Here is a 19351-nt window from a genome sequence, read left to right as displayed (position 1 = left end):
TATGGATGGAGGCACCTTGAACAAGCATTTGCTTGTTACTTTCATGTCCACTATTTGCATATGTAGCATGATAAATGAAAAAAAAAAATATATATACATACATGTCTTTAAATGGATGCGCTCACATAAAAAAAGGGGTATCATTTCTCCTCAATGATATAAAAATGTTAAAACAAGTCATAGGAGGGTGAGAGGTTTAGATGTAATGGTAGGAAGTTTTAGGTTACTGAGAGGGTGGTAGATAAACAGTAAAGGATTTTAAACAAGCATGGGATAGGCATTAAGACCAAGGACTAAGATTTGAGTCTTTACACTAGGAAGTGGAGACTTGGTGTGCGGAATGGTCCTTATCTGCAGTCAAATGATGTGTTTCTATGTTTTTGCAGTGTAGAGGAAATAGGACATTGTATGTTTTATATCAGTAGGAAAAACTAAGCATTTTCCTGCCATCTTATTGCAGTAACTTGTACTCGTTCCTATCGATGATACATGTCCTAGAACAAGGCTACCTAAACAAGTATTAATACATAATCTATTCAAAACACACTTCACTCCTGTCTCGGGGACATGCCATGGTACATTTCTTGCCACTATTCATTTAATTAAAATATCTTGTAACAAGGTGGTAATTTTGTTTCACACAGAACTTAATTTGCACACAGCCCTATGTTTTGACAGCTCTATTTTTGGAATCAATCTCTACGTAATTCACTTGTCGATTATTTTCTCTCCAGTAATCCTTCTGCAAGATGACTTTACCAAACAATATGTGGCACTGATAACACTAATCACATTAGACATTAGAGAATTAATCTGAAGATCGCTAGGTTTCAGAAAACAAGCCATAGATTTAATTGAGTAACAAATATCACCAGAAGTAACCTAAACTCCTATTTTCAGAAGAAAAATTTCTAGCACAAGGAGGATTTCAGTTCAATGACATTTTTAAAGGAATTAGCCCAGAGCCTCTAATTGGTATGCGCTTTGAAATCTGCAAAGCACACAAAGTATTTGTTGATAATAAACTGTCCTTCTATTAACGTAAATAGCAATATAAAAAATGATAAGGCTCCATTTAATGGTAAATGGGATTATAACCTTTTTTGATGGCAATTTTTCTGTGAGTGCCAGTATTGTGAGCAATCCAATCCTTCTGAATACATTAAACTGACAACAGTAATGGTCTGGAAGCAATTAATGCACAGAGCTGTATCTACCAGCACTTAAGTCATTTCTAAACTTGGGAGATTTCTTTTTACATAAAAAAAAAAAAACAAAAAAAATGAATGGTCACAGTTTTGCAAGTATAAAATATGCAACAAAAATGTAGCTGTTCATTAGGTTCCTTTGCTTAATTCGTTTCTGGAAACCAAAAATATCGCTGTTGTGGTCACCTGCATAAAATAAACTACAGTTATACAAATGGATTATACCCTGGACTTTTATGTTCTTTGTCTGAGACAGACTTGAGATAGAAAGGTAATTCATGTCTTATTATAATCACTGGTAAAAGAAATGATGGTAGGTCCCTTTGACTAAGGTGGGATAAGGATGCCTTGGAACCTCTGCAGTGGCACGCAGTTGCCAAATATCCCAAATTATTATCCTAATAAGTCTGGCTGATATGTCTTATAGTCTGCAGCCGTGTCTCTAAAGTATTGGCACCTGTACCCTTGTGCCCGTAGATATAATAAAATAACACTCTCTCATCTATGTTTTTCTTATTGATAATTATTAATTGATGTATATAGTACCACCATATGCTTCAAAGCAGTACAATGGGAGGTCTTACACATCTATGGTTGTTACTGATTATATTGCAGCATCTCCTATTTAACCTGATGAAAAACAGAAACCCACATCAGACGAGACAATTCCTTAATTAATGTAGGTTTCTGGAAAATCCACAAACGTGTTCTACTTCTACCTTTTCACTTGCACACACATAATGAGATGGGACTGACATACCCGCAGAGGCAATATCTAAATATGTTCAGTACTAGCATATGCAATAGTAACATGCCGTGCGTAGTGGGTAATTAGTAAATGTCCAGGGCACTGCTGTCATGGACCTCAAAAACAATGGTACCGGCAGATGTTCACCACAATCCTCTGGAGAGAAACATTTCTCTGGAGCTTCATACTCTGCAGCATGATCCTGAGGGGTATGCTAAGGTACAGGTGGTTGTGTTCTGGTGGCTTGATGTAATCAAATGTTAGAAGAAGCGATCATTTTATTATTTTTTAGGTTACCTTTAAGTCCATCAAACCAGTGGAACTTTATACAAAACAGATCATTATCAGTGAGTGAAAATGAACTGGGTGCTGTATCTGTTGCATTACAGCAGATTGATGAAACTGGAACCAGAAGTGGCAATGACTCTAGTGCTACAAGCTACAAAAATATTATGGCACATGCATCACTGAACATTTGTTTCTATTACTTTAGTGATACAGTGGCAAATGTAAGAAAAACCATTGAAATGATTAATGGAGAATCACGCTTGTAGGCATTAAAAAATAAATAATGTCCTTACTTTTGCTGATCAATGATTAAAAAAATGGAAGTACAGTAATGTCTTCTTGCCATTTAAGAAAAAAAATGCGTCTCTTGCATGGCAAGTAGGAGCTCTTGAGTAATACAGATAGATAAATTGTAATATTATTACCTGGTCTTCTTCTCCACCGCCTTCTTCATCATACTTCAAAATGTTGTCTCTGACATCATCTTCTGGGTCAATAAGAAGCTGTTTGGCCTGGCGCTCTTTGTCGCGACGCTTCATCCATACCACAAACATCAAAACTAAAGCTGTAGATTGAATAAACAAATAATAAAAAGGTTATGGAAGAAATGAACACATTGATGGTTAAATTAATTTATTTACAGGTTGCAGTTTGCTTAAGCACCAGCAGAATCGTTAATGCAGTACAAAGGAAGACTAATAGTAATGTGATATTTGGCTTGGGCCCATAATGGAATTTTCACCCAATTATTTCCAAATCTGGCGTTAAACATATCTGATTTCCCTGGTAGGCAAATTAAGTAAGGCAATTATTTTAACTAAAGCTTTAAAATATTAATACACTTTAACTTGAACAAGTAAATCAATTTGCTTTCCACATCATGTTATTCTACAAAACAATTCTGTTTTACATAGCCTTTTAATATGGACTCTCTAAAATGTGCCTTTTAAATGCCGTAACTCAGCTCTTACGGTTATGAATGTAAATTGTTTGTTTCTGTTTTATGAAATCAGTGCTTTGCTTAAATGGCACTTGCGGATTTAACACTATGTGTCAATTATTTCATTCCAAACACAGCTAAAACATTTGTTTATTGTTCATCAGTAAACTAATCTTTATTGTCAGACGACGTTAATTGGCACTACCTTTCAGCTTATTTGTTCCTCACCAATGATGTATCAAACCCTCCTCCTGCATAGTTAAGTGAGATCTGGGCTACTAGTGGCAGTCAAGTCCAGTAAAAACTAGTTTTGCCTATATCCTTACTGGAATATTACTGAGTGTTCCTAAAATCTTGGGGATTTGATTGCCAATGAGAACTAATTTTTGAACAACCGAGCTAGCTAGTGCGCTACAGCATAGTATACTGGTCCATAGACAGTTAAGACTAGACCTTTGGAGGCTTGAGATGACTTAAGATGGCACTAGGTCCCCAGTGCATGCCTCAGAATCACACCTTTGCTTTAATAAGAACCAGAAGGCTCCCGAAAAGTGTTTTTTTTGCCCTAGGAATGATAATTTCATTACAGGTAACACTGAGTAGAAGATGTAATAAAATTGCAGCATCTGAAGCTAAATGAATAAACAAATGCAACCCTGGAATTTTTGACAGCACAGTGTGCAGAGGCAGCATTTCTGACACCCACGGGCCACAGGAAATTATATCATAGCAAGAATGATTCTTCTTTATGATAGAGAATTTTGCAATATATATATATATATATATATATATATATATATATATATATATTGTGACAGGGAACAGGGCATTGTGGTGGATAACATGTACATTTCCCACAAAATACTGCAGTGCAATGTATTCGATAACCCCAGGGAGAATGTTTTGTTACCAGCAAAGTAATGGTAATGTTGTAGTTATGTTTGGGTCCCTGGGGTGGAGCATTTGGAGAGAAGGGAGGGCCAGTGCTCCACTCCACAGTTTACTTGCAGCAGGTGATGCAGCCAGTCCAGGAGTTCTGGTTCAGAGATTTACTCACCTGTTACCAATGAGCAGCAGGGGGCTGCTACAAAAAGGAGCCCTGTAAGTTAGTCAGGTGAGAAACATACAAGCAGTGAGTGAGACTGCATTTTCTCCTAAACAAATCTGCTGAACGGTTCCTAAACGAAAAAGGTCTGTGCTAAATGTTTTTTGTTGGTAGCGGGTAAGCCGTCCAACGATAGTTAGTTTTTTTGTTTGTCAGTAAGTGCTCAGAGAGCAAGGCTTTTCTTTTTGTTTGTTTTATTTATGTTTGTTTACAGACCTTTTAATAAAAAGGACTACAATTCTAAAAATAATTCAGCCTTATGTGGTATTTCAAACCTTAAGACTGTGTGGTTACATGATCCCAGCTCACAATATATATATATATATATATATATATATATATATATACACATAACCATTTACTGCACATGATGCCATGGAGCATCATAGCAAAATGATCATCATTTACTGCACATAATGATCATCAAATATCTCATGCTCCAGATCATCATGTGCAGTAAATGGTTATGTGTATATATATATATATATATATATATATATATATATATATACACTTAACCATTTACTGCACATGATGCCATGGAGCATGAGATATTTAGAATATTATATGCTATGTTTAAATTACGTTGAAGCAATTATTTTTACTTCTTGCTGGTAGACAGCACTTATCATAATTAATAATAATTATGTTTAAATATTTTTTCTTACAAAGTCTAATGAAGAATGCAACTACAACCTCAACCATCTATGTGTTTGCCATACATCAGTTTAGTATCAATCAGTATTACTATACAATTAGTTAATGCAATCTCTTGTAGAATGAATTTTAAAACACTCTCAGAAATATGTCCTAATTTGCCATTAGTGCTCAAAGCACAGAAAACCACAGGGGTAAATGCCTACATACAGGAGGGCTATAAACAGACCTGGCACATTCACTGGTGGAGAGACAATGTTAGACTGAAGCGGCTATTAATAAGTGAATATCTAGTTGTAAGTCCACGAGAGTTTAAGGCTACCTTACCTTGCAGTCACAACTACCTTGGCACAATCTATCAATCTATCTTTCTTTTAATATTTGTTGTTGTGTTTGATTATTCTTTAGAAGATGTATGCCTTTCCCATCAGGGTTGCACTGAGATGAAAAAAATAACTAAACTTACTAAGCAAAATTATGATGCAAAGAAGAATTGCAATGATGGCTCCTGTGCCAAGACCAGTTCCAACTATTGGAGCCACGCCGCTGCAGTATCCATTCATGTCGCAAGAGCAAACTTTAACTCGGAGGAAGGAGGTGTTTGACATGGCAGGATTTCCGGAATCTGTGATCTGTATCGGAATGTTATAGATGCCATCATCAAGTGATCCAATCTTCAAACTGAGCTGAGCATGGTCACCTGGGGAGGCAGATATCTTTTAGCAACAAGACTCTGTAACATAAATGAACATTGTAGAAGTGCATTCCTGATACTGTCTCAACTAAATATGTTTAAAGGTTTTGTGCTGTGCACATTCACCAGGTCACTATTATACCTAATGCCATGCACAAATAAATAAATGAACCAAAACAATAGGCTATTTTAAGGATACAAAATGTTGAACACTTGTCGTTCATGCAGCTGTCACCGTAGGTAAAAGAGATAAAAGTCTATCATGAATATCTATTAATGCCAGGTTATAAGTGATTGCTTGATTAACAACAATTCCCTCAGTTCACATTCTTATGCTCCAAGGAGATATTCAGAGTCATCATATAACAAGGAGCTGTGAATAATCTGTTTATTTCATTTTTCAGCTGGTACATTTAGAAGGCTAAAAATTAGCAGATGTCTTCCCCTAGGCTGAGGATAGCTTCTATTTTATTTCATGTGTTATACAACTAAGCCTTCATGTTGTAAAGTGCTGGTAAGGTATGCTTGCACTTGATAACTAAGCCACCACTAATAATAATTAACGGCACTATACCCTGAAATCTGATTATTTACCGTTAATGCGCGTGATTGTCCAGTTCTTTTTGATATCCATAGGGCTGTAAGGTAGTTCAAAAATAAAAGGTCCTGCATTGGGACTTATGTCAGCGTCAACAGCTGTAATGTTAATTGCATTCGGGTCTGGCCTTTCACAGATCTCCACTTCTCGAGGGAAAACATGAGGCGCATTATCATTTACATCCAGTAAATAAATTTGTAATGTGCCAGTGCCACTCATTGGAGGAATGCCTGAAAAAAGCAAAAAAAAAAACAGTTTAAAAAAAAATCAAAGACGATCAGCAGATTTAATTATCTACATAATTCTACCTCTGATAGAACTATAGTTCTCTTTTACTGTAAACAAAAGAAATAAAATAAACTAATAAGAATGTGTTTCTATTTCATAAATAAAATGATCTAAAAATAATAATACTGCATTGATTTTTCAAGTTGTAAGTTTGTAGTATTTGCCTGAAAGGAAGATTTATTCGGTACAACATTTTCAGTATTACTATCAAGGTGGAGCTTTTTTTTGTTACAAATGTATTCTTACATGCATTGGCTATTTTGCGTTTATTCTAACTTTGCGTTAACCTCTTACTTCCAGTTTATATAAATTGCTTGCACATTATATATATATATATATATATATTCTCGTTTGATTAATATACTGTCATCTGCAGTCAGTTTTCTTTTGAAGAGCACAGGCAGTATAAATCCTAAGCCAACCAGTTGGACTTTATGATCCATTAATAAACAGGACCTTCTCACATTATTCGGAATTTTGAAATGATTTTTTCAAAGCAGAATCATCTAGCATGTCATTACAAAATATGCGAGGGGTTTCTGATAAATATGCATTTGAAAACATTTTGGGATTTTAACCTTTGCCCTAACTTATAAAATGTTCCTAAGAAATGCAGTAACTGTGAAGAAAGCATGTGTGATATAATATATTCTTTTGTCTATTTTGTGTATTTAGAAGGTATTCTTATGAAATTATTATTTTGAGAGTGAGGCACACATCCGTTCTGAAGAAAAAAATATAATAACAAATGAAACAAAGATTTAAAGACAGATTAACAAGCTCTCTAATTAGAGGTATTATACACAAGTAGTAAGGTCTTTGATTACCATGGAAACGGTACAAAATCTTATTCTTCTTTGAATAAAGTTGCACATATATATATATATGTATATATATACACATACAACCGTTAAAAAGTGATTCAACCGGCTATATATATATATATATATATATATATATATATTTATACATTTTTAACATCTACCCTAGAATGTGACAGTTTATGAATGACAGTGAAAAATAGTAGCATCTTGTTTGTGAAATATGTATATTCGATTTTCTTGCTTGAAAAGTCATTTATTTAGATTATGCACAACTCTGAAAAGCTTCAAGGCTCCACATAGTGACAGTGTGTGTGATTTTTTTTACAGGGGTCATGCTCTGACAGTGGCCATAAAACTATAAATCATCTATGGTAATTTCATTATGTAAAGCGTAGGCATAGACAAAAAAAAAGTTAGTATCTGTACCAATACATACCACTGTCTGTAGCCAGGAACGTAGCATTGTACATATTGTTTTTCACATACATGGATTCTCTGTCCAGAATAGCCATAGTGGTTATCTGTCCATTTATTGGATCGATCTTAAGCCAGTTACCAGGATCAGACAGCTTTGAATACCTAATTCATCGAAAAAAGACAATGACATATATTAAAAATACATACTTAATTGTCTATACTTATCTGTCAATGTAGACCAAGGCAACACTGTTCCAGGTTGCAAACATTAAGTGTTAAAGTCCAGTGTATTCACTGTAGGTCATATTGCAGAATAATTACTAATTAGCTGTATTGTTTGCTAAAGTCTTAATCAGTACATTTCAGGTGAATAAATGAAGAACAATATCATGAATTTATTTGTAAAGTAGAAATTTATACTGTGCCATTGTGCCATCATCAGTGACAAAGCATGCTTCACCATATTGAAACAAAGGGAGAATAGGCCACAGGTGAATGTCTGATTGGATTATCTATCTATCTATCTATCTATCTATCTATCTATCTATCTATCTATCTGTATGTTTATTTGGCCACCTAATTGAAATAAATCTGTAGATACCTGTTTGACATTGTATTGTACAAGCAGTACTGAACATTTTCATAACATAACTGTTTGACATTGTAACACCTGCGAGAATTGTGACCAAGAGGAAAACGGCACTTCTGCTACTTCTAGCCATCTAGCATACATTTGGTTGGTTCTGAAAGTTAGTAAGCATTTCTATACAAGATGTCTTTTAGAAACAAAAATAACCAGGATATAGTGTTAGTTGACCTTACAGTTACATCCACAGATAGGCTAGTAAAATACAATCATTCCCCAAAACACTGGAGCAAGTATCGCCAAGCTTAGAAAAGGGAAAAAACAAACTCCTTAAAATATCCATTGGGTTTGGTGGTACTTGTGTTGAAGTTCATAGATGAAAGGTCTGAGTTGTAACAGAATATTAGAGACAAGTAGGTTTGCTTTCATCAGAAAGATGCTCGCTTCAAGTGGATGTAATTCTTTTGTATGTAGTCTTTTTACAAATGATCATTCAGGAAATGTTTGGACTACAAAAGGGACAGTAGGTCATACCTGGAAATTGAGGAAAGGCTAATGTTGCTAAAAAGGATATGGATATAGCTGAACTGATCCCAGAGCAAGTGCTTCAGTTTGTGATATACTTTAAATACATACATACTCATAGGATTAGTAAGATCAAGAACACTTTCGAGACATCAAATGTTTCTTTTTCAGTTTTGTGAAAGCTAATTTGATGCTGTATTTATATGCACTTCAGTTAGTATTTACAACAAGTAAAGAACAAAGACCATCAAGTATGGTTTTTTTCTTTACTCTTTTCTCTGCCTAAATGCTTTGTACATATCCCAAACATGTCCACCATTTTTTCGTAGCATGATTTGCTTAAATCCGTAAAACTGACTTGAGAGAAAGTCATGAAAAGCACTTTTCTCATGGCGGATCTGATGTACATAGGGAGTGTGAGTCCCACTTGAGAGCAGGGCATGGGTGTCTGCCGCAATCTGGCCTATGTAAGGAACAATTCTGCCTGCACTACCACAAACAAAATAATCGTATAAGTATTTACCTAATGGTCTGTTTCATGTATCGGTCTGGATCCTGCGCAGTAAAAACTGTCAACTTGTTTCCAGGTAGCAGGCCTTCTTCTTGACGTAGAATATTGGGATTTGGAATAAAATAAGGGCTCTCATTCACATCAATGATTGTAATACTGACTGTCGCTGTTGATGCAGGAGGCTGAGGAATACCTTTGATTAAAGGAACTTGATTTTCAGCAACTACTGTCAGCGAAACCTTCACCATGCTTTCATAATCAATAGGCTAAAAAACAGGAAACAATTATACATAGTACAAAATTTCACGTATACTTCCACAGTATATACAACATATTTTCCACTGGCCTTCTCTAGACCATATTTCTACTTCTATCAAATACTTTTACAAAGACAAAACAAACTTACTTTCACTACAGTGACTAAACCATCGTTGGTGTTTGGGTCTGTCTTAATGATGAATTTCCCATTAGGATCTCCATGGATTATTTTATATACGGCGTTCCATGCACCAGTGTGCGGCTGATCCATATCCGTAACCGTTAAGTTTGCTACCACAATATCAACTCTATTTTCAGGCAGGTCACCATGAAACTGGAAGAAGAGAGAAAAGAAAACAACAGATCTGTATGAATATTTACACAGACGGCCCGTGCAGTTAAAACTGACACAGTATATAAACACATACCAGGGTGATACACTAAATGCTCAATGATAATCACCATGGAAAAGAGTATTAATTGACTGCCTCTGCATAGTATAGTCATAGACGCTTATCTGCTCAGAACACTGCATTGTCTGTGCCTAATGCCTCACTTATCGCATTCGGCACAGTATTAACTTGCAGGTAATGCACTATTTTGCGGAGATTATTATGCGTAATAATGCAGAGTGAAAAAAAGTACTAACCATCACAAATGTTTAAATAAGTCATGAAATGAGCCACCATTTCAGATCATTTATTAATATTGTGCGCAGAATATAAACATCTAAGAGTTTAAGATGAAAGAGACACCCGTGAAAACAAAGTGATGCACACTGAGTTTCAATTTTCTGAAGCTGACGCTTTTAGAACAAACAATACTTTTTCTGCCCAGCTTGGACTGCCAAAATGTAGCGGTATGAGCTCTGACACAATATATGCCTATATCACATTATATATATATATATATTTATATATATATATATATATATATATATATATATATATATATACACACCGTATTTGCTCGATTATAAGACGACCCCGCAAAAGCTGAATATTAATTTATGAAAAAAAGAAAAAGCCTGAATATAAGACGACCCTACAGGAAAAGTTTTACCAGTAAATGTTAATTCATGTAAACTATGTGAACAATTGTTTGTTAATAATAGCTATGATTGAGAAAAATATTTTGTTTTTATTTCCTTTTTTTCAACCTGCCCCCCCAGTTATGCACATCTGCCCCCATATATATATATGCCACTGTGCCCCATGATATGCCTTTTAACCCTCTAAATGCCACTGTGCCCCATGATACACCTTTTAACCCTCTATATGCCACTGTGCCCCATGAGATGCCTTTTGACCCCCTATGTGCCACTCTGCCTCCAGAAATGCCTTATACCCCTATATGCCACTCTGGCATTTAGGGGGGTTAAAAGGCATATTATGGGGTAGAGTGGCATATAGGGAGGTATAGGGCATTTCAGGAGGCAGAGTGGCATATAGAGGGTAAAAGGCATTTCTGGCGGCAGAATGGCATTAATTGGGGTTAAAGGGCATTTCACAGAGCACTCTGCCTCCAGAAATGCCTTATGCCCCCCATTTAACACTCCCTCCCCCTCCCTCCTCCAAATTTACCGGAGCTTCTGAGTCCCCCGGTGCTTAGTCCGGGCAGCGTGTAGATCTCTACGCGATTCGCGTAGAGCTCTACACGCTGCCCGGACTAAGCACCGGGGACTCAGAAGCACCGGTAAGTTGGGGGGGGGAGGATAACAAAGGATGATCCAGGTCCCCTGCATCTGAGTCCCCGGTGCTTAGTCCGGGCAGCTTGTAGAACTCTACGCGATTCCCGTACACAACTTCCGCTCTACGCGAATCGCATAGAGCTATACACGCTGCCCGGACTAAGCACCGGGGAATCTGAAGCACCGCTAAGTTGAGGGCGGGGGGCATAGCACAGGAGGATCCATGTCCCCTGCATCTGAGTCCCCGGTGCTTAGTCTGGGCAGCGTGTAGAGCTCTACGCGAATCGAGTAGAGCTCTACACGCTGCCCGGACTAAGCACCAGGGACTCAGAAGCACCGGTAAGTTGGGGGGGGCATAACACAGGAGGATCCAGGTCCCCTGCATCGCTGCGGGGGATCTGGATCTTAGTCTCATAGTCAGACCTATTTGAGGTCTGATTATAAGACGGCCCCGATTATAAGACGAGGGGTATTTTTCAGAGCATTTGCTCTGGAAAAAACCTCGTCTTATAATCGAGCAAATACGGTGTGTATATATATATATATATATATATATATATAACATTTATTTTTATTTAGTCTAAATTACAACTTTTTAGATTATGGGCATTGAATGTTTTACATTCAAGATCCACCATGAAAACTGACAATGTGCAATTTGAGCAGTATGATGTATGCTGGAAAATGCACAGTTGGGAGAAAAGGCAAGTGAGACAAGAGAAAAGAGAGAAAGTAGAGCAGAAAAAAGATAAAGGATGAGAGAAAAGATGAAAAAAAGGAGATGAGAGAAAGGAAGGAGAAAGAAATTATCCATGGTAATTTGCGTTATTTTGGTTCACAAACTTGTCTTACATATGTACACGGAATTGAATTTTAAGTTTAGCAGCCTAAAAAGACATTTATACACGAAAGCTGTTTGTTTCATCTCATTGAAATGTAATAGCGGAACATTAATCTGTTTTGAAGCACTTAAAACCTTAAATAACAACATACTGCTTGGGGGCAGTTATTTCATATTTCAGTGATCTATATTTCAGTGACTCTCTATTAATAAATACATTTTACATTAATCTTGAAATTCATTTAGCACTTTAGTGATGCTATTTAGTGCTAAATGTTCACAAAATGTTTTCATTTTAAACCAGTTTTAGAAACCGTTTTTGTATATACATTGGATTGGAATTAATTACAATTTGTTAATGTGATGTAAGTGTTAAATTGTATTTCTCTATAAATAATTTAATGCCTAGTATGAGGAAATTAAACTCCTTAGCAGTGTTTTTTTTTAAATCGCTTTTTATCTACATGATCTCATCTGCTATGGAAGAAATGTGGTGCTTTCTCAGGGATATCACTGGCCAAAGACCCAATGAGAAGTTACATAGTTACATACATAGGCTGAAAAAAGACATGCGTCCATCAAGTGATAATTACAACACAATCACTTGTATGAGTGTAGGTAGAGTGGTACTCATGTGGACCGAGCAACACTAATGGACAACATCAGCACCCACGTTTTGGTTTGGGTCTGCAGCCATGAATGAGTATGTAAGACATTGTCCACACTTATCCAAACAGTTGCTCACATGTTATGTCTTTTTCACTCAAAAAAACTCTGGATTATACAGAACAGATTGACCTTTTATTGTCTTGCAAACATGATTACAAACCCTATCCTTGTTTGTTTTTTTTTACAGTAAACAAAAACACGTAACCTTAAGAATTATGTTACATGTCCATAAAATGGAGCATAAAAGCAATTTCTTCTGGCTGTGTCAAAGTCCCGATAGATATACAGTCTTAAAATTCTAAACATGAGTGAAGGTAAATGTGGAAAAGCTGGTTATTGCGTTTAACAGCTGAGAGAGGTTTCAAGAGGAGAGAAGATAAGCATTTGTTATATAATGAATAAACCATGACAAACACTCTGTATCTGTCTAACTTTATATGGGAAGACCAGATAGCCCAAACGGTTCTTAATTTGGCAACCAATTAGATGGCCCAATGTGTAGGACTATACAGGTGTTAGCTATGAGGAAAATAAATGTTCAATCCTTTGCATCAGAAATGCTCTTTATAAATAACTCTCATGTTTCTATGGGTTTATACCAAAAATATCATTACTCCCTACTTTAGCTGTTCTCCCAAAGGTAACAGCCCCTAAAGGCACTATTTGGCTAGGTTTCCACTTGGGTTTTTGTCCTGCGTTTTTTTCTTGATGAAAAACGCCAGAAAAAACGCCAAGCAAACTGCCACTGCATTTTTTCTGGCGTTTTAGCCTTTCTGTGGAAATAGTTTTTTGACCTTAGGCAGTTTTTCCAGCCTTTACATGTTGGAATTTTCACCCAGCTAAAAGGGATTAGGATAAATGGCAAGTATCTGCCCCCTCCTGATGTAATTTCCTTGGTAGAGTTCTACTTAAACACGCCCCGGCGGACCCTTTTGTCTCTTTTCTGTGGTTTGTAAGGCATGCTTTATTCCGAATGTCTGCTCCTCTAGGAAGATTGGCCCCAAATGATGGTGCTTTTGGCACGCAGGGTCCAGTTGGGTATGTTTGTTTGTAATGGCATGTTTGTTCCAAATGGTGTCAAATTCAATATGAACTTTGTTTTGTGTGAAACTGTTTGTTTCCAGCCTATTTCTCGTAGGACACACAGATACTGGGTCCATCCTCTGCATTGTAACTGTGGAAAAAACGCCATAAAAAACGCCAAGGCAAAACCCACATGGAGTTTTCATGGCGTTTTTTTCTCTCCCATAGACTTCTATTGGAGAAAAACGCCAAGATTTCCTTGCAAAAAACGCCAGAGTGTCAACATGCTGCGATTCTGAAAAACTGCCACAGAGCCCAAAAAAGCAGAAAAACGCCAAAGAGGACTGAAAAAACGCCAAACTGAAAAACGCCAAGTGGATATGGCATTGTGCGATTTCCTATTGAAGAACAGCTAACATCTGGCCGCAGCGTTTTTTCACAAAAAAAACGCTGTGTGGCTGAATTGGCGTTTTTATGGGCGTTTTTAGCAAAAAAAAACCCAAGTGGAAACCTAGCCTTTCACTTATGTAAAGTGTTAATTGGGTGCTTGAAAAAATATGCATTTTTATAGAAAAAATCCCTCATATTAAACACATAAAAAACCAACATAAAAACTATTATGCAGCTTATTTTGCTACAATGTTTATAAGCAGCATCTCCTCTAGTCACATTCAGACTAGAATCAGGCATTTCCTGAGAAAATATGAAATCCGCCATGATTACAAAAATTCTGGGATTTACCTGAGCTAATCTTCAAGGACTTAACCCTAAAATCCTACTAGTAAGCATATTAAAAAAAGCTAAATAAAATGAGGTATGTGGCATATGCATGTTAGAAGAATAAGTAGTAATGTGTGCTAAGTAGTTTTTTGTTACTTGAAGTAGAAGAGAAGAAAAGCAAATGTAAAGCTTTGCATGGATGATCTTAAACTGTTTTTCCCAATGTGATTTACATGCAACATAACCAGTGTTAGCTACAGCTATGTTTTACCTTTGGACATTTAGGGTCGATAGTACCCAGAAGTTCTGTACATAGCCAGAGTATTGTCACAAATAGAGACATATTTTCCTATTTTGCGACGATTGTGTGAGGACATTTCAAGCCATGTCTACTTATGTGGCAAAAATTACATACATATTCCTTACGACTACAGGACAATAAGAAACTTATGGGACATTATGGTGGAAGTTCCCCTTTACGTAGAACACTTTAAATGAATCAAAGCTCTTGTTACAGAAAGCTTTCCGCAGGCATTTCTCTTTTTTTTTTTTTACAAATTATCTGTTGCTTCTGATAGCAACAAGAAGATAATATTTCTTACCTCCCCTATCACGTATCTCACAAGCACTTTATAGCGGTGCTTGGCTCTGGAATATGTCTGACGGTTTCAACAGGTAGTTTTAGGTCTAAGCTTCAACTCAACAACCTACTGGATCTGCTGATCTTGCTCCAGAGGTGACCTCTAGCAATCTGTCAAACCGATACTTTGAATGTGCCTGTAGTTTTGTGCCAAAGACAGTACCAGTGAAGCTACTGATCTGTATAACAGAATGGCGGGAAACTAAGAGAGCAGATATAAAGCTTTCTGCATTCTAGGAATCTGCAGAAGAAGGTAGTTTTTTAATATAAAGACGCAGAGTAACTGAAATTATTTTCATAGGTCTACTACCAAACAATTTCTACCAAATGCCTTTTCAATGGATCTATTCCATGTATGCATTGTCAACAGGAAATGAAGGGACAGCTTCAGAAATTAAAAATGTAAATATCCTCTTAAGAGGTATTAAAAAGGGTATTAAAGGTGTTCATACATGGCTACATTTAACACTTTTCTAAACACAAAAGTAGAAACAACATTGTTTAAGTTATATTCATACTTTTTCGCTAAAAACATTGTCACGTGACAAAGCAAGCACTGCTAGGTTGTTGCCACAGAAAAGGGAAAGCTGTAGATATGTTGCGCTGTTTATATGTGACTAAACCTTCTGACTGAAATTGAAAGAATAAAATGGTAATATATCTATATACAGTTAAGTATATGTCACCATTGCGCACGTTTCCTCAGCATACTGGAGCATTATAATGAATTGCTAAGAAGTAGGTTCTTCTGGATCAAAAAAGTTGATAGCTTTTATTGGGCTAATGTAAAAAGTGGTTTAGCGTTATACTAACATTCAGGACCTCAGACGCCTCTTCTGGTGAATTCCATCTGAAGAAAAGACCTCTGAGGTGCTGAAAGCTTATGTAACTTTACATCTTTTTCTATCTACGTTGGCCCAAAAAGGCATCACCTTTAACTGAAGACTATATTTTCTCTTGAACTAATGTGACAATATCCATTTTTCTTATTATGTGCATCTTGTGCCTGAAAATTCTAAATACAATTCAGGTTAAAAAGCCAGTGACGTATAAAAGGCAGATATAATAACCGTCTTTGAGAGACCTAACCGTACTTCTAACACAGAGGTGGATGAAAGCAGATTGTGTTGTAAGATCAAACATGCACATCTTAGCTGCTTAAATGGAGGTGACCCTGAAGTGGACCAGCTGTGGATGCTTTTGAATGTAAGAGCAGAAAACAAGTTTGAAAGCGGAGGTAAGAGAAGGTAGGCTCCCGTCCGTCTCCTTCAGTTTGGCTGCCTCAGAGATCAGACAGATTAGATGTGGTTTATTGATTGAGGGATTCTTCTTTTATTAAAGACAAAAAAGCAAGACTCGCATGGGATCTCAATGTCTATTTCAGTCTGTAAAACATTATGGGCGGTGCAGTGGGGGGGTGCACTTAATACGCACGAGGGAGGTGAATATGACAGGTATTTTGCAAACATATGGGAAGAGGGATATCGCTTTTGCTAATTCGATTTAATGTGAATCGACAGCCGGAGGAGCCACCTAAAGATAATTCAATACATTTCTTTTGTAAATGAGATTCACAAAAAGTGCTGGCTTTACTAAAGTATATTTCATCCTGTAATCAATATACTTTAAAGCAGATTTCAGGCTAATTAGTCTTGGATTCCAGAAGCTCAATTCAAAAAATATAGTGTTTGCCAGAAGCCACACAGAAGTCGAAATAACTACGTTAATTAAAGGGTATATCTAGATAGATATATTGTATCTAGACAAAAGATATATGGATTGACCGATGAATAAATAAGAGAAATAGATTGATCGAGATACAGTACAATTCAGTTGCTTGTCAGAATATCCTTCCTTGGTCGATGCTACTGTCGGAGACAGAAATGTGATATTCACTCACAAATGATGCCTGTCTCGCTGTAAGTATCACATAATAGGTTCTATCTAATGTTAACGCACGATCCAAGCTAGATGCTTGCAAAGCAACCAATTGAAAGTGTACATGTACGTTAGGGATGCTAAGGTTCCCTAGTATAACAGCCCTGGCGTCAGTCTTCAGATCACATAAATCTAATTTTTCTTCACGGGAGGTACAGTAACTTCAACTAAAGTCTGCTGCCTCAACACTTACAGTGTACAAACAAGATCAGTGGACCTGTGGAAAGTTAATATATAATAATACTTATATAAAAATATACAAGTATAACTGTATTTGCCCTGCGATAATTCAGTAACCTAGTGCATGGAATGTTACATTTAAAACTAGAATATATATATATTTTTTTTTTATTTTTTATTTTTTTTGTGGGAACGTTGGTTTAAACAAAAATAGTAATGGAGTTACCATTCACTGGAGGCATATTGTCCAGTGACCTCTCCAAGACTCAACATTGGAAAAAATGCTTTGTTTTGCTTAGAGATGTTTGCAGTAAGAGCTATGATTGTTTTGGGGCACTGGCAAATGAACAAATAAGAATGGATTTGCTGTCATAAAAAAGTGGACTTGCCACTGTGATGGCACAGCACAAAGCTGCAAATTCAAGAAACATTTAAGGAACATCATAAAAGTGCACTGGTAAAATGAACATTAAGAGAGCAGGTAGATCTAGCCCTTTTCTCTGGGTCTTCTTTGCCCAGACTTGGGAAGGCTGGAAGAATTTCAACATAACGCTCTCTGAATGCATGCCTCCTCCACAGGCTGCAGGTAATGAGCAGATGCGATATTAACACATATAAAATGTCAGTAGTATGGTATCATGACTTCACTTCATGAAGTATGCTACTCCAAATGTTCTTATCCTCTTGGCGTGTGCCACAAAGTAATCCAACCGTTTTCACTGCCCTCCTAGCATGAAACAGGCATACCTGGGGAGGGCAGAGCGACATATCTGGGGGTATAAGGTATACTGGGGTATAAGGCATATCAGGGGGCACAGTGGCATATGTGGGGAGGGCGGAGTGGCATATCTGGAAGGCATGTGGCAAACTTGGGCTCAAATGTGCATAACTGGGGGGGCAGGTTGGGAAATAAAAACAAGAAATGCATTTTTATCAGTTTTTTTATTCTGCCATTTGTTTTTAACATCCTAAGTTGCTTTATTTAGTTATTTTAAATAAATGAAAATTTACTAACTACTAATTATGAAACTAATTATCAAAATAATCGTTAGTTGCAGCCCTAAATAATATTTAGGGGGGGGGAGAGCACAGGTTTTAAACAAACAAGAAATAAGACTCACAATAATATAAAGGGTAGATTTCACAATTCTACAGTGTCTAGTTGTTTTTAGATGAATTTGCACTATTCAGTAAGCTTCTTCCAGCCCATTCAGGGTTATTGCATTTATTACCAAGCAGCTACACGTATTCATAACACACAGATTACTGTTTCACCATCCTTCCGTTTCTTTCTTTTTAAAAATGATATATGATACCTATCCTATGGGTATACCTGATATACCTAATATCTCTTTACCTATGGCACGTGAGGTACTTTGACTTTTTGCAGTTTCTCACCCAAACCCCAAATTACTACATTGGAATCCGATATAAAGTATTTTCTGTTTTTCTGTTTTATTATTTATTGTAAAAAAAAGAATGAAAAAAACACAATTTCCCCAAATATCTCTCTTGTATTTAAGCATGATTTCCTATCACTCTCCTGTAAAATAAATAAGCAAGCAAGGTACTAATGTATATATAATTTATTTATTTTTTATTTGGTAATGCAAAGTTTCATTAAAAAACACCTAACAAGAAGAATCAGATTAAATCAGATGGTATGTATACCTAATCTCAAATTGTACTTACAGTTGCGGCTGTGAAGAGAGGAGAGTTGTCATTGATATCTGTCACCGAAATGACGGCGGTTGCTGTATTTGAGAGGCCATATGTTGGGTTTCCTTCCATGTCTGTAGCTTGAATTATTAATGTATAGCGTTGTACTTTCTAGAAGACAAAATTGCATTAATATTTGTTTGGGGACATACACAAGACTACAGAACAGCAGTACATTTTAGTTAAATGAGGCATTATCCAGTTCAGCTCTGGTGTTAAGAGACAGACATATCACATAGAAACAGTTTGAAAGCAGATAAGAAACATCATGCCCTTCTATTCTA

The 19351-nt window shown here is 36.4% G+C and overlaps 1 protein-coding gene across 1 annotated transcript in view; it reads right to left on the bottom strand.

The window, feature by feature from the left end:
• The window catches only part of LOC149287803 (cadherin-2A), a 101885-nt gene that overhangs the window by 8732 nt on the left and 73802 nt on the right, over nt 1–19351 (bottom strand). Inside the window, exons 9-15 of the mRNA XM_089492416.1 lie at nt 19041–19178; nt 9796–9981; nt 9402–9655; nt 7787–7929; nt 6235–6468; nt 5413–5646; nt 2670–2809 (exon numbers count right to left, since the gene is read on the bottom strand). Coding sequence (XP_089348542.1) covers nt 2670–2809; nt 5413–5646; nt 6235–6468; nt 7787–7929; nt 9402–9655; nt 9796–9981; nt 19041–19178 — 1329 coding nt within the window. The remainder of the gene's footprint in view (nt 1–2669; nt 2810–5412; nt 5647–6234; nt 6469–7786; nt 7930–9401; nt 9656–9795; nt 9982–19040; nt 19179–19351) is intronic.

The sequence above is a fragment of the Sceloporus occidentalis genome, unplaced genomic scaffold (genome assembly GCF_023333645.1).
Source record: "Sceloporus occidentalis isolate IW3139 unplaced genomic scaffold, rSceOcc1.0.p SCAF_56, whole genome shotgun sequence".
Lineage (NCBI taxonomy): Eukaryota > Metazoa > Chordata > Lepidosauria > Squamata > Phrynosomatidae > Sceloporus > Sceloporus occidentalis.
The sequence above is the reverse complement of the archived record's forward strand: the minus strand, read 5'-3'. Positions and strand labels throughout refer to the sequence as shown.